At 44.8% G+C, this 16,022-nt stretch overlaps 1 protein-coding gene across 1 annotated transcript in view; it reads left to right on the top strand.

Moving 5' to 3' along the window:
• The window catches only part of kirrel3a (kirre like nephrin family adhesion molecule 3a), a 102,131-nt gene that overhangs the window by 61,338 nt on the left and 24,771 nt on the right, over positions 1 to 16,022 (top strand). The window contains exons 2-3 of the mRNA XM_027015469.2: positions 3,868 to 4,017; positions 9,518 to 9,667. Of these exons, the coding sequence (XP_026871270.2) occupies positions 3,868 to 4,017; positions 9,518 to 9,667 (300 nt within the window). The remainder of the gene's footprint in view (positions 1 to 3,867; positions 4,018 to 9,517; positions 9,668 to 16,022) is intronic.

Raw genomic sequence — 16,022 nt, 5'->3', positions numbered from 1 at the left:
GCCTAACTGCCCTCCGATGGTCTTTCTTATTTCTGGAAAGCAGACCTGCCTTGTGAACCCCGGAGTCCGGTTTAGTCAGACGGATTAAGGGAACCGGTGACACTGAATAATCTGCATTGTCCTAACGAATTACCCATGAACAATAATCACAAACAATCAAGTCAGATGAATGGAGGCGATCTGTTTCCCGAGCGCACCAGAACTCAGCTGCAAGCATCATGCGGTGATTACTCTGATGTTTGTTCAGTGTCCAAAGACACATAGACCCCTCTAATCCTTCACACATGCACCAGTTAGCCAGGCAAGCCCACTGCGCCCCCCCCCCCCCCCAACCCCAGGTCTCTGTGCCGTGGTTAATTCGCTGACCAGTGCACTAGACCCCCTTCTTTGCTGCCCCCCATATTTAACTCTAGGTACAGGAAATAAAGATGCGGTGATCCAGTAACGAAAGATCCACTTGTTTGTATTTGACCAGGGGTGGCTAAGCCTGCTAAGAAGACGGGCACGAGAAGTGTGAATGCAATGATGAGATTTATCTATCCAACTGGGGTCCTCATTAGAGATAACCGTCTTGCACAAGCCACAAGACTGGAGGCTTTATATGAGACAGAAACACCATTATCCACAAACAATGCACACTGGAAGGGCACTATTTGGGTTTTGGGTAAAAAGCAATGTTGTTCCTCCTCAGAAAAGCATTTTATGAAATCATTTGATCAAATGTGTCAACTATACACGTCACTGTACACTTTTACAAATGAGCATTTGTGAGGTATTGTCTTAGGAACAGATTTTCTAGGTAAGTATATAATTATATAATGAGTACCACATTGTATAGCATGAAGCAGAACTTTGGTATTAGCGAGCTAACATTGAAGTCAGACTTCCTAGGATCATGACCATAGCTGAGTATCCAATCAGCTCATGTCACCAGGGTAACTTACTCTTCACTGCTAACCCGCCCCAGGGCAGGTTATGTTGTCTTTAAGATAAAGTGAGCGAGAAAAATCTGTCTCTTAACACGTCAAGTCAGAGAGAAAATGTCAGCTGGCCCTGGCTGTAAGGAAGTATACTTGAGCAGTCATCCTCCTTTCGTTCAGGTACTTGGGGCTCCATCTTACCATTCTGATTTCAGTATAATGACACGAAGATTCAAAGTGCGTTTTGACCCTGACGTTCATTTCTAAACATTATTTTAAGCAGAACTCAGTGTAGGGCTTTTGAATTGCAGTCCTGGGGTCCTCACCGATGGCTGACCCCTTTCTGAGTTGGAGGAGGTGTTTAAGTACAAAGGAAAATCTGAAGCTAGGGCAGGACAATCAGCTCAGCTCAGGGCTGGAGTCGAAGAGCCCTGGTTCATGACATGACATGAGCTAGTGGAAGCTATGGTGTACCGGCTGTCTGGCAGCCGTGGTGCAGCCTATCCTTCCAGCTACGCAGCCTAAGCCCAGTAAATGCAAAAAGCTGATGAATTTGATGTGGCGCTGTAGCAGAACCATGCAGGGCTAAAGCCTGAACTGACATTCCTAATTGCTACCTGCCTTCATGAGCTGAGCTAAGCTGGGAGACTTGGTTAAATGAAACTAGTATCCTCAAGAAAACCTGACTACTGACTGTTGAAATGCTTAGGTGAATGCTTTTGTGAAACCGAACAAGGACTTTTAATCCTGAAATAAGAAAAAGAGAAGCATCTCTACGTGAAAGAAAAGAAAGGGAAAATTGAGTTTTTTCATCATTGTCTGTCTAATCCAGAAGCACTGTGCAAACTAAGCCTTTATAGTAAACATTTTAATGTTGTTTTTTTTTCTTCTTCTAATTCTATATGAACAACAGGGTGAGTGATGGTTCAAGCTGTTTGTTACAGTAAACCGCTACAGTATCAGGAGTGCTGATGCGTCGACTCAGACATCTGTAATCAGTGGATTGATTTTTCTGAAACTTTGGCCCACAGTGACTCTGCTTGGGGGTTGGCCCCACTGGAGCGGCTCTCCAGGGGCACGGTGACACTGGCTATCAGATGGGGTTAATCCTGTGAGACTCGGCAGTTGTCATGTTCCCTGTGCTCTGTGACTCCTGATCGAATTGCTCCTCTGCATCATGCAGACCTCTCAGGGGTGATGATTTCACTGTTCTTCAGAGATTTCTGCCTGCCACGATCCCCCATGATGCATTGCTGATCAGTGGTGCATTTCCAGGCACACCCACTGATTGCACTTGGTCTTTGGGCAAAACAGCAGTAAACCCAAGGACCACGTCTGGAGCACAAATTGAAATTTCAATATTTCTTGCTGCTCACTTGCTCCTGTTGCTGTGCTGAACTGCTGGCATCAACTCGAATGCTTATTTCATATACTAAATTCCTCACCTCTGCCAGGTACTACTTTTGCTTATAGTATTTATCACCATCTGTTTCACATATTGTGTGCTATGTTCATATCACCTCACCTCTGTAGTGAACTTTTTGATTAAGTTTTCTGGCTTTCATTTACGTGATGTGGGAGCATATTAGGCCTTTTGGCTTTCAGCAATCTGTTTCTCTCATTTTTTAAATGCCAAGCCAAATTGGAAATTCTTTAGCAAAAAAAAAGGTGTCTACTGATTTTTTTCCTTCCATAGTCACAGCTTTTTGTTCTTTATGAAGTGAAGCAGACCGGCTGAAATCCATGTTGTTATTGTATGAAGCGCCAGGTGTCAGGGTGTTTTCTCTGCGCTATTGCGTGGTGTGGGAAGTGAGAGATGCTTCAGAGCCCAGCCGCATATCTGGTTCCCATTTGTCTTTTTTTTTTCAGTAGTGCTCTCCTGCTCATCTTCCTCTTCAGCGTAGGGGCAATGGAAAGCCCCCACCTGAGCCCTTTGTGCTCATTTGTACTACTGCTCTCAGAGACAAAACGCGAGGATGTTACACTATCGAGTGTCGGAGGAAATGTGTGCTAGCTTTCTGTCAGCCAGAGAGCCAGGACAAGGATGAGGGCAGAATTCAGTGGCTCTGGAAATCTCTCCTCACGTTTTCCATCTCGCTGTCCTGTGGACATTCGCTCAAATCAATGTAAGGCTCGGTACTATTTATGAAAGGCCCATCTCAGAGATCGCACTATTGAATTTAAGACAGAATCGACCAGGGGAGTCCCTAGGGAACTATGGTAGCTCTTCCATTTTTTCTGGATATGTCATATATTTTCACTTTGAAAGACAAAAATCGAGGCTGAGGGCAAAGGGCAGGCCGCTCTTGTAAACATGTAGTGGAGTCTGCCTGGAAAAATGTTAAAATTTTGTTCAGCAATGCCAGTGAATATATTTGCAGAGACAATGCGTCTCTGAGCCTCACCTCTTTTTAGACATGCTTCCAGCTTCTGTGCTTGCTCCTTACTCTGCAATTTAATGAGGTAGCACTTCTCAGACAAATGGTGCACACCTTGAGGGCACAGTTTACATTTGCCATGCATCCTGTTAGCCCCATTTTAGTACAAAGCGATAAACAGTTGCAATCACCCCTTCCGCATAAATGCATGTCCTGCGTGTGCGTGTTGGGTAAGGGTGGCTGTTTCAGACTTGCCGGCCTGTTCTCCTCCTGGTTCACAGTTTGGACGCTGCTGTGCATTCCGGCTGTATCGGGGAGCGCCGGTCATGGTAACTGTTCCCATGAGAGGGGTAGGAGTGTCAGAGATAATCTGACAGTGACAGACACCTCGCTGTTTTACTACCTCAGTCTGCATTAGCTGTTTAGGCACAACCCATAATGAAGATCTACAACTGAAGAAGCGTATTCTAATGAGTGTCTGAAGTGAATTGCCCCATTAGTAGCAGCTTCAGTCATCAACTGCCCTGTTTCTCATGCCCTTTCTCTCTTGCTCCACCTCCTTGGCTCAGGGACCTGTGCAGTGATAGTGCAGCACCCTCATGACGTGGTGGTGGTGGCCGGCCAACCAGTGACTCTGCCGTGCGCCATCACTGGTTACCATGGCATGGTACTGTGGGTGAAGGATGGACTGGCGCTTGGAGTGAACAGGGACCTGTCAGGTAAGTGACTCGCTGGCACCAATCAAAATGCATTGATGTGCATGATGGAAATGTGTCGTAAGATTGCGGACTTAATGCAGATTCAAACACATGCAGATTTGTAAATATCCTCATGTATGTTGCCAAGGTACTCTGTATGCCACATGCTGTTAAATTACAGGCGTAACTATTTTCTTCTCATCTGATGTGTGTTCAAAAGTGTTCTATAAAGTAGGTACTAACAATCAAGTACTAATTGCAGTTTGATCATTAATTAATGCAACCACTTAAGGGCTCTGGAGTTCTCCAGAGGAGCTCTACAAAGTGCTTCTCTGTTCTATACTTGTAGGACACATGGTACAAATTAATTGGCAGAAACTTAATCAAATATCACAGAACAATTAAATGAAAACTTGCAGTTAAAAGAAAACGCCTGGGTAGAAAACCACCGACAGCATAAGAGTGGTAAAACAATTTCATGCTTGCAGAAGTATGTTTCTTATGCATTTATTTTATTTTTCATGCATTTTTTAATCACTTATGATTGCTACAATGAGTTTTCTATGACAGTGTCACGCAGCCCTCTGGCCCTGTAGCTCAAGCCAACCGGTCTAGCGTGCCATATTCCACTTCCCAGAATCAGAGTCAGGTTAACATCCCTATTCAGCAATCATCCAATCAGATGGACTTATCGAGGTTCACCTGCTTCTCATTAATCCTCCTTATAAGGAATGTGTTTCTTCTATGATTTTGCGAAGCATTGCCTCTGTTTTCTAGCACATACTGAGTGGTGGCTTGGTCTGTTTAGTACTTCTGTGTTTTGGCTGGTTTTTGTATTCTTTGACTGTTTTTTTTTCTGCTTTTCCCAGTCTGTCTTTGACCCTCCTCCTGATGCTCTTTTGTCCTGGTAATCATACTGCTTCAGTTCTGATCTTGGCCTGTTATTTGACTCCGTTTTTGGATCATCTGCCTGTCAATAAAAATGTTATCTTTATTATCCGCAAGCGTCTGGCCGATCCTGCCGCTTTACAAACAGTCAGTTCTATGACAGAGAGCTTGCTATTTTAACATTATTCAGTTCACAAAACATATAAGGCCCCAATTGTTGAAATGCTGGTTAATAATTATGGTATAAAATACAAAACACCCAATATAAAAAAAAACAACAAAAAAAAAAACTAAAATACAAGGCAAAGGGAGGAGGAAAGAACACAACACCTCACATCGGGATCCTGAACTCCCTGTGGGGTTTTCCTTGATTATATCCAATTAATCATACACTGGTGTCCGACGCTTCTTTTTTTAGCACATGCATGTGTATACCTCTAAAAAAAACTGCAAGGTTACATCTGGATTATTTTTTTTTTAGGTTTCCACCTAGTATTTTCAATATTTTCTAATAGAACAGCTTTAAATAAATAAATAAATAAAATGTGTAGAGACCCATTTAACACAGCCCGTCTTATGTAATTGAGTAATAACTTGGCATCATCCAGTACTTTAATTAGTGGAATCAGCTGTGATGCATATCAGTTGGAACAATACCATGGAGTCCAGCCTTTCACAGGTAAGATATATGGTGCCCTACATATAATGGACTTCGTCTCAATTTATGCATTCGTTTCCCTGGAAAGTTTGGCTGTTTTTTTTTTTTTTTTTAGCTCCAGCCTCGGGCAGCATTTAAATGCAGATAGAGCTATTTAAATGTGTCTTCGAAAGCTGTCCTCTCCCTTATGTTTAGTCTATCTACTTATGTCCAGTGTGTCTCAGTCAGTCCCCATACGTCCAGCCGGTCTCACCCTGGCCTGCAAAGGTTTTCAGGCAGTCAGGGGCTAATGTGTAGTGTAATGGGGCCAGCTGGTGCAGTATGGAAGACACAATCATGATATTTAACCACACATCAGACAGTGTTTTATAGTTGGTGAAGGCTGGGTTGAGGGGTGTTTTTTTTTGGGGGGGGACTCTGTTGCATTAATGTGGTTGAGCTGTTGTGAGACAAGAATTACTTTCCCCACTGTGTACATTTGCTTACTGGCAGTTCAATACGTGTTGGTCCTAATGAGTTTAGGTACTGCTGTGAAAGGCCATTCATGGTGTTTTCCTATTAACATTTGCATTGTATTGTTTTCTACTCTACTTATTAAATGGTTATTGCTTATCTTAGGGCTTTCAGATGTACTTTACTATATATTTCACCACAGTCAGTTGGCAGGGTTTCATAGTAGTCCTTTAAACGCAAATTCCCGCTTATCAAAATCCAAAACAAGTGCTCATGCCAAGAAAATCAAATAAATAAATCATACTCTGCAGTCTTGTGTTTTTGAAGCTTCAGCGAGTTCCACTCATAAAGTGCCAGAAACAGAAGCAGCCCGGGCTGATTTGGGTGCCGCTCGGTGCGTGTCTCTTTTTATTCCATTCTTATTCTTCCAGCCCCCTCGTTCGTCTGTTTATTGCTTTGATCAGCCTTCACTCAGTCAAGATTCATCCCTGTTTCTCTCCATTGATGTGCCAACGAGATGCCCACACTCTCCTTGTGGAAATAAATCTCCCCCTCCCGCCTCGCCCCTGCGCCCACGGGCAGGCTCCGCTGCTCCTCCATCAGCCCAAAGCCATTTGCGCAGGACTCGCGTTGTTCGTTCCGTGTGCTTCCTTTCATAACCCATTGTCTTAAGACTTTCGGTAAAGAAAATTGGAAAATAATTACCGTGTTGCTCGAGTTGCATCAGGAGTTCTAATAAAAGGAGTTTTCTAAATTAAACGGGTCCTTTAAAAAATAAAAAGGAACGAAAGAAAATCTCAAGGTGCATCAAATGATAAAAGTGAAACACCATTGATTTTAGATGAGGCTATCAGGGAAGTGCTAGACTGCCTGTTAGGTGCAGTCACTGATGTGTGACAACTGCATCCTCCCTAAACCAGTGCTGGTTTAGGGAGGATGCAGTTGTCACACATCAGTGACTGCACCAGTTAAGCCTCACAGCTAGCCTGCGACCATCCGCCATTACATTTTGTTGCCACCTGAAGGTGCTCTGTCTTAAGACGCCGCAGGAAGGCTTTGCAGTGTTGGGCTTTTTCCTCTTCAGTCATAGCCGGAGTCAGCAGAATGGGTAGGGGTGGGAGTGACACCACTGTTCTCTCAGCAGTATCAGAGACAGAATTGGTAGCGGTGGGAGTGACACTACTGATCTCTCAGCAGTATCAGAGACAGAATGGGTAGGGGTGGGAGTGACATTACTGATCTCTCAGCGGCTTTGCTGGCCTGCTGAATCACCTGCTGTTAATGTTATATAGGCTTACATCAAGCCATGCTTCAAAGAGAATTCCCAGAATTTCCAGAATTCATGCATTTACATTTACATTTATGGCATTTGGCAGATGCTCTTATCCAGAGTCACTTACAAAAGTGTGTGTCATTTACTAATAGGATGTATCCTAGCCAGTACAGCAGGTTAGCATTCAAGATACCATTGAACTAGATTACTGCTGAACTGCAGGGATCAATGCTGATGCCTAGAAGTGCAAAACACATATAAGCTCTATCTCAGACAACGATAAGTGCAATAACAAATGATACGCTACAATAAGTGCCAGAGTTTCAGTTAATTGACAATGGTGCAAGATCAGTGGTCATTTAAATATTCCACAAATAGATGGGTCCTCAGTCTGCACTTGAAAATTGTAATGGACTCTGCTTTCTTGACAGCTAGAGGAAGTTCGTTCCGCCATCTGGGAGTCTCGATGATTACCTTCCATGAGACTTGAAGGGTGGTGTTTCAATCCAAGCTGTACTTGAGGTTCTAAGTACTTTGTCCGTTGACATCATGTATGGAGGGGCTGGTCCATTTTTGGCTTTGTAGCTGGGTGAGCATAAAGGTTTTAAATCTGATGCATGCAACTACTGGAAGCTAACGAAGGGAGTGCAACAGTGGAGTGACGTGTGAGAACTTCAGCAGATTGAAAACCAGTCATGCAGCTGCCTTCTGGACAAGTTGTAGAGGTCTGATGGCTCTTAGAGGAAGAAGCGAGTTGCACTAGTCTAGCTTTGTGATTACAAGAGACTGCACAAGCACCTGGGCAGCTTTATATGGCAGTAGCTATTTGATTAACCATACTGAAAAGTAAGGGTGTTTTCACACTTGTCCCGAATACTTGAGTCTGCACTCAGGACCGATTTTGTGCTTGTTTGAAGGAGGGGCTCATTATACTTGTTTGCTTTTACACACAATAACTTTATCCGAACTATGGCTCGATTGCGTACGGCACTTTTCCATACGTCACTTTTCTGCATGTTATATTTTCCTGGGATACAAACACTCAGGTGGCAAGGAACAGGATGGATGGAATTTCACCATGCAGACGCACCTGCGAACAAGGAGCCGTTCTCGTATGAGAAGATTTTTGCTGCATTGTATGTATACACATGACTGCGGGTGCGGATGGATTCCACCCTTGCTGTGACTGCTCTAGAGCTCGACAAACGCGAACCTCAGACTACGGGGTTTCAGAAGGACCAGAGATCAGTACCCTGAAACACTTCTGGGCTTGAAAACTGCTTTCACACTTAACCAAACGTATCGAACTTGCAGAGCAAGTGGACCTGGCTCTCGTATGAAAACGCCCTAATATGAAGGATAGGATTTAGATTTGGACTAGACATAAACCAAAGTCCACCAACACTATATATTTCCTGTGTCACATTTACGCTAATCCTCTGTGTTTAGAATCAGAGACTGGAGAATCTGAAGATTTGTCTAGGTTCTTTTGTGTTCTTGGTGAATGGGGTAGAGGACGTCTGACATGCATACTAACAGATGGGCTGTGGTCTCTAAATGCTGTAAACTTGTCCTATAAAGTGAACCTTGTCTGAGCATGATTACAAGGTAGGTGTTTCAAATAAAGTGCTCAGTGAGTGTGTATTAAATCAGCAATTTCCTTGGGAGATGCAAGAATGCATGTACAGTAGTGCCTGTACAAACGTGTATATGCTGTGTGTGTGTGTGTGTGTGTGTGTGTGTGTGTGTGTGTGTGTGTGTGTGTGTGTCTTTACTTTGTCTCTATGACTGTTGACCTACTTGAACAGAAATGTTTACTCTTCTCACTCCATTACCTCCTATCCTCATTGGAAGTATCTGAAGACAGCCAAGGACAACCTTGTGGGTCTGTTTGTTAAGGGAAGTGTTAGCTGTGTTGTCTTGATCTGTAACATTGCCATAAATAAGCTTTGAGGCATGCCACTAGAGCAGAAATGCCTCAGATGATACCTTTCAGACTACTGAAGTCGTTCTTCAGTAATTTAATAAATCCTGAATAATATGAGAAAACACCATTTAATGGCCTTACAACTGAGCTGAGGTTTGATAACTATGTTCATGTGTTTATAGCACTGTTGAGTTTGTTGTGTTCATTATCTGTAAATATCGGTAAACATGTCCTTATAGAAATTCCAAAAACTTGTTTTGGGTAAGATGAAAGGTTAAGACGTTGTCTATGTTGCCTGTAAAGCAGTTCATCCTTCTCACAGTTTATCCGCGCTACGATGTGGTTGGCGACCACAGCAAAGGCGAATACCACCTCCTGATCCAGAGGACGGAGCTCGCAGACGACGGGACGTTTGAGTGCCAGGGCATCCAAGCTGCCATCCGGTCACGGCCTGCCCGTCTGACCGTGCTGGGTGAGCTGAACCTCAAGCGCCACGCCACCTCCTATCAACCTTCTGACCTATCAACCCATTGGCCCATGCACACACACGTTTATAGTAACAGCCAAATGCCATGGCAACTGCCTGGCAGCCAGCAAGAACAAATAAAGGAAGCACTCCCTGTTTTGTTGTAATTATGGGGTAAGTGCTGAACAGACATTTGATTCAGATAAATGTGGAACATTTTCAGATCAGGGCTAATCAGCTGTAGTAAAAGACCTCAGATATGTTTTCCATCTCCTGTGAATCCCAATCAATGATGCTCTGATGCAAATGTACTGCATCAGATGTGCCTCTCGGCAGGCCGAAGGATGGTGGCTTATTATCATTATTGATCTCTCCTCCTTGTTAAAACCATGATATATTCCAGGGGTATCAGTTCATTATTCTAGGTCCTGAGCACCAGTGTTTTGGCCAAGTAATCTAAAGCTGGTTACTTAGAGGAAAGTGAAGATGTTGGTAATTTCAGGTCCATTAAAATGATTAATTATAGATGAGAGGGCAACCATTTGTTTTTATTTTTATTTTTTTATTTTTTCCTCTGGTCTGGTGGCAGGAGAGACAAATCATCAGGCCCCCATGGGCACAGCCATTAGCCTGACATTTAATCCCAGGCAAACTGGCTAACTTCTTAAAAGTTGCATACAAAGCCACAATCTGGCTCCAGAGTGAAGTAATGAAGTTAATGTATGGGTGGTGTCACAATCAATCCCCCACTGTCACTCCCCTACCCCAGAGGGCAGTGGGCTGTGACCACTATCTTTGCTCTCTCTGTGTCTCTCTCTCTGTCTCTCTCTGTCTCTCCTCCCTCCTTCTCTTTCTATCTATCTCATTCTTTCTCTATCTGTCTTTATCTCTATCTCTCAAGGCTCAGCATTCTTTTAAAACCTGATTGGATCACTGCAGGTGAAGTCTCAGCCTGCTCTCTTGCTCCTTCTCGTTTCCTGTCTGTTCTCTAACTTTGAAGGGCTGTGTTTTGGACTGGGTTTGGGGTACTTCTGATATTCCAGCACCTTGGCTGGATAATTCAGTGATGAGTTTAATCAGCAGTGTTGCGGTCTGAAGTGTTGAAAGCATCCATGGCTGGAGCTTGGCCTGGCCTAAGCGCTGAAGCATTCTTGCCCCTCGTCGTCTCTGGGCGTTTAATGAAAGGCAAAGTGCCGTACTGCACTGTTGCACTACCAGCCCTGAACAATCCTGAATCCAAACACGACGGCGAGGCTTCAGTTTACACTCCATCCAGTCAACAGCAGGTAGCTGCGCCAGCCAGGGCCCCGGCGGGGAGGGACGTAGCCACCCCACTTGATTGACATTTGAACCTCGCACCTCTTAGGGAGAGCTGCGGAGGTGCTCGGCCGGCGCGGCCACTGAATAAGGCATGAGGCAGCGCGGGAGCCCAATCCAGAACCTGGGCCCCCGAGGCTAATTAGATCCCGGGAAATCCCTTCTGGCTTCCATGCTGCAGAACCAGTAAGGCAACAGTGGAATCAGCCCCAGACTGCCAAAGGGCACTGTTGTATAAAAGAGTCTATAGAGGAAGAAGGCAGAACTTGGAACAACTCCCAGCTGAGGTCGTGCATTGCAACTTAGTCTAAGGAGTGAGCAACGGAGCAGAAGCAGAGAGTGTCTCTTCTGAAGCTGTAATGAGAAGCTATGAAAAGTTTGTAAACCTCTCCACTTTTGTTTTTTGCAGTATCCCCATGACTAGTACTGTAAACAGCCAATGACATCCCAGTCCTCAGTCTGTGACCCATGGTGCAAATTATTGCTGTGTGAAAATGAAAAATAAAAGATGAAAATGAAAGCCCACCGTTTCAGTGGCGGTATCTTCAAATCTTGGCCATAACAAAACTGTCTAAAGTCATCCTCAGTAACAGAGTTTGACTTCAAAATATTCAAAGGTTGGCAATCACTAGCACAGTTACACTGAGATACAAAGACTTAAACTGGCACAAAGAAACTTTAATCTCGAGTTGAGCACATGAGACTCTTGGGGAATAAAGATTTGTATGAAATGTGAAGCCCCATACTGGGTATGCTGAATTCCAGTATGTCCTTAAATCGGGTCGCAATGTCATCTGGTTAAGTACGTGTTGAACACAAAGTGTTAACATGCACAGACGTTTGGGTGACCCAGCACTAATAAAAGAGAACCCAATGCACATTTTTTTCTTTTAAAGCCAAATTGGTAATCCTGAAAGTCATTGGGATTGGCCACAATACTGCCTCTGAGAATGACAAAGGTGTGAGAACTCCTCACTCGGGAAAGTTTTCTTCCCCTCACATTTTTAATTTTTAGGAGAGAAGGAGAGTTTTCCCCTTTGCAGCAAGCCAATATTTACAGCAGTGAACATCCTCTCACCCCATTCTCCCTCATGTTAATGTTAGACTAATGTTAGACTGCCTCCAGCTTGGCACACCAGACAGAGATTGGACTGGACAGAGCAAACAGTGAAGTGCAAAAATGGAAGACAGAGCGAGTCGGAGATGGAGTTGGAGCTGAACCTGGACACCGCTCCCTTTTCCACCGCTTTCCTCTACTTAAGGAGCTGTTCGCGCCACCCCAGCGTTTGAAGGCTAGCTGCTTTAGATGCCGCGCCTGGCCATATGCGCATACGCCACGCGATCGTAATCTTTCGTAAATCATGACAGTCTGGAACAGCTGGTCCACGTTCCTTGAATGCCACACTTTGTTGGACAGGCAGCGAGCGTGCAGGAACATCTGCGGCTCCGCTCCTTTCCCACGCAAACCCAGGCTGTCGCAGATCGGCCCATCGTGACGGCAACTTTTGGTTGGACCCCGTTCCCGGGCTCTCCTCTTTTAATAACTCCCCTCATGGTCGGCGGCAACCCCTCCTCCCAGTCCTCGAATCGCAAGTTTGTCTATATTTGTCTCCTTTGAAATCATAAAGTATCGCCGCAAAATAACATTATATTTGAATCAAGGGAGGTGGGGGGGTTGATATGGCGTTGGAGGTGCCGGTGGAAGTGGTGGGGGTTGTAGGGAGAGGGAGAAGAGGATAGCGAGCTGTCAGCAGGCTCTCTCCTCCACTATCGCTGTTATTCCGACACTGTCACAGTAAGTTGCGAGCGGCGGGGTAGGAACCAGATGAGAGCCGAGCACAGTGTCTCACCGGTGAGATCATGCCGGAGGGACTTTGGGGCCAGTGGGCCACAACTGCTAGCCGTGTCTGAGCACATGCTGCGGCTCACATTTGCACTTAGCCAGCTACAGTATCTAAAGCAGTCTGGCCTTAAAACGAGGTGGTGAAAAGCTTCTGTTTGGAGGCAGGATCATTCAATTAAGACTTGTCCTAGAAAAACACGACAGACAGAGTGCTGTTACGCGACTTACCCACACGCAACAAGGCCGTATTGGCATTGAATGTGTGGGTTACCAAGGTCTCTGCCAGCTTCTGAGTGAATATAAAATGAAAGATAGTGTGTTTGAATCCACTCCCCAGTCTTAAATAGCCATAATCATTTCAAGGAAATGTCTTTTTCTCCTATTTAGGACCGGGGTAAATTGAGTACTCCGTATGTCCGAAAATATGTGGACACCCCTCAGGTTCAGGTGTTCCAGTCACAACCATTGCTAACAGGTTTATAAAATCGAGCACACCGCTATGCAATCTCCAAACACAAACATGGGCAGTAGAGTTGGTCATAGAGATGAAGAGCTCAGTGACATTAAACGCGGCACTGCCAGGATGCTGCCTTTTCCACAAGTCAGTTTGTGCAAATTCTGCCCTGCTACATCTGCCCAGGTCAACTTTAAGCACGATTATTGTGAAATCGAAGGATTCTAGGAGCAACAACAGCTGAGCCACTGAGCAGTAGACCACGCAAGCTCACAGAGCAGGGCCTCCAAGCGCTGAAGCACATGGTGCATAAAAATCACCTCTCCTGTTGCATCACTCACTAGAATTCCAAACTGCCGCTGGAAGCAACATCAACACGGCGACCTTGCATTGAGAGCTTCGTGAAATGGGTTTCCATGGCTGAGTAGCTGCACACAAGCCTAAGATCGCTCTGTGCAATGCCAAGCATCAGCTAGAGTGGTGTGAAGCACTGGACTCTTGAGCAATGTTTTCTGGACTGATGAATCATGCTTCACTACCTGGCCGTTTGATGGATGAATCTAGATTTGGTGGATGCCAGAGGAATGCTACCTACCAGAAAGTATAGAGATAACTTTAATGCTTGGTGGGAAGGGACAACATCTGGGGCTGTTTTTCAGGGTTTGGGCTTACAACTTTGTGGTAAATTTGCAGCATGGTTATGCTACAAAGCATGGTTGACAAGTTTGGTGTTGAGGAACTCCAGTGACCTGCAGAGAGCCTTTGGGATGACCTGGAATGCTTATCCCAACATTCTCGTGCCTGAGCTCAGAAATGCTCTTTTGCCTGAACAGGCAGGAATTCCCAGAAACACTCCAAATTATTGTAAAAAGCCTCTGTAGATGAGTGAAGGCTGTTATAGCCCCAAAGATAGAGCCAATGAAATACTAATGCCTACTGTTCTAAAATGAAGCATCCCATTCATATAGCTCAAATTGCTGCGATAGTATGGTGTCTACATATTGTTTGGCCATACATTGTATTTCATAGTTAGAACTGCTGTATTATGTTAAGATATAACAGTAAGACCTATCCTACACCTTTCAGTCTTGCAAATGTTGCAAGATCTACGGCAATATCTATGGCGGGCCCAAAATGCCCAAAGGTGTGGCGCCTCACTTGGTGCACATCAGCTGCAGTGGCCCGTGCCTTCTTTGACGAAGACGAAAGGCACCACGTGCCGTGTGCTCTCTGAGACGTGTCCTTGCTAATGCCTTTATTTCTGCCTTAGCCCTGCATCCTCTATGAAGCCCCACATCTTATTCTTCATGCAAATGTGTCCACGCTCGCAGCAGCAATGTCAGGAGGTTCCCATATTCCGTATTTCATTATTTCATTTGTAAAGCTTTGCGATTTTGAATTTGCTTTCTTTTATAAGCTATGAAGCCATTTCTACTCTTAAGTAGCACTGGAGTGCAATCGTGTTCCAGAAATACTCATATTTCTCATGTCTTGGTATTGTGCTGTATCAGTTTTCAGTGGCCACTAATCAGTCAGGAAGCACCACAACTCACTGGATGTGTTTTCTTTGAAGTTCCGGCAACGTGATTGAAATGACCAAAGAAAGATAGATAAAAATTCATTCATCGACGCTGCTACCAACAATGATATCATAAATTATGAAACACTGTCAAATACGTTACAGGCATCTGCTTGTCTGTTTCATGTTCTGATTATTATTCTTACTATAAAGCAGTTCTCTATCTCTCCCTCTCTCTCTCTCTCTCTCTCTCTCTCTCTCTCTTTCCCTCCCTCCCTCTCTCATTAGAATGTTGTGTCATCAAGATGCCCTTTTTCCTGTACAGAAAAGCGCTGCTTTGTATTTTCAGGTGTAAGATTTGCAGGCACAAACTGACCCTTTGTGGGGACTCTGAAAGCATTAGCTCTCTGACTGCCATTATGTTTAGGCTGCAATTAACCAGGCAACAGCGGCCTTCATGACAGACTGGTTCCATTTGCCTGGTTCCTCTGCGCTCTCTGTATATTGCACAGGTTCTCACTGCGTTTATCATACCTCCCACCTGAGCAGGACTTGCATGTTGTTGTTGGGGGGGGGGGGGGGTGCTCTCGTCATGACTACCGTGAGCTCATCCTGCTGGTAGAGAGGGCTAATTATCATGGGTTGCAGGATGCTGTGGGCCACGGCAACTGAGCCCACGACCAAAGTGATTAATCCTCTCAGCCACCTATTCCTGTGAGAAAGACATCTCCAGATCTAAGACCGGATCCAGGTACATTAGAAAATAGGTCACATTTCCCCGAGCGCCCCTTTCTCTCTGTTTTCCAAAATGAAATTGCTCCATTTTTCTCCTTGCTCCAGCCCCCCCTCCTCCCCAGACAGACTCGAACGAGTGAGGGAAATGTCCCAGGGGCCTCATGTATCAAGAGGGCAGAGAGAAAAGTAATTCGGCGACATGGAGCCAGGCTTTGGTTAGGGAGTGTCGGAGTGTTTCTGGAGCTCTGAACAGCAATTAAATCGGGGGCGATTAATTCAGTCCGTTGACCTGCTAGAGAGAGATCTATTGACTGGGCATGTTAAATCACCAATTTGGAGCCATTAGACTGAGGCATATTTGCAAACGTGGCTGTAATGATGATGGGTAAGTTGATTAAGGCACTGTCAGGCTTTAGAGAAATGGATTTAGAGGGTTGATCTCCCTTGGATTATCACCATATGAAGAAGCACACTATAGATGTTGTCTTGACCT

This window comes from Electrophorus electricus, chromosome 17 (assembly GCF_013358815.1).
Source record: "Electrophorus electricus isolate fEleEle1 chromosome 17, fEleEle1.pri, whole genome shotgun sequence".
Lineage (NCBI taxonomy): Eukaryota > Metazoa > Chordata > Actinopteri > Gymnotiformes > Gymnotidae > Electrophorus > Electrophorus electricus.
The sequence above is the reverse complement of the archived record's forward strand: the minus strand, read 5'-3'. Positions and strand labels throughout refer to the sequence as shown.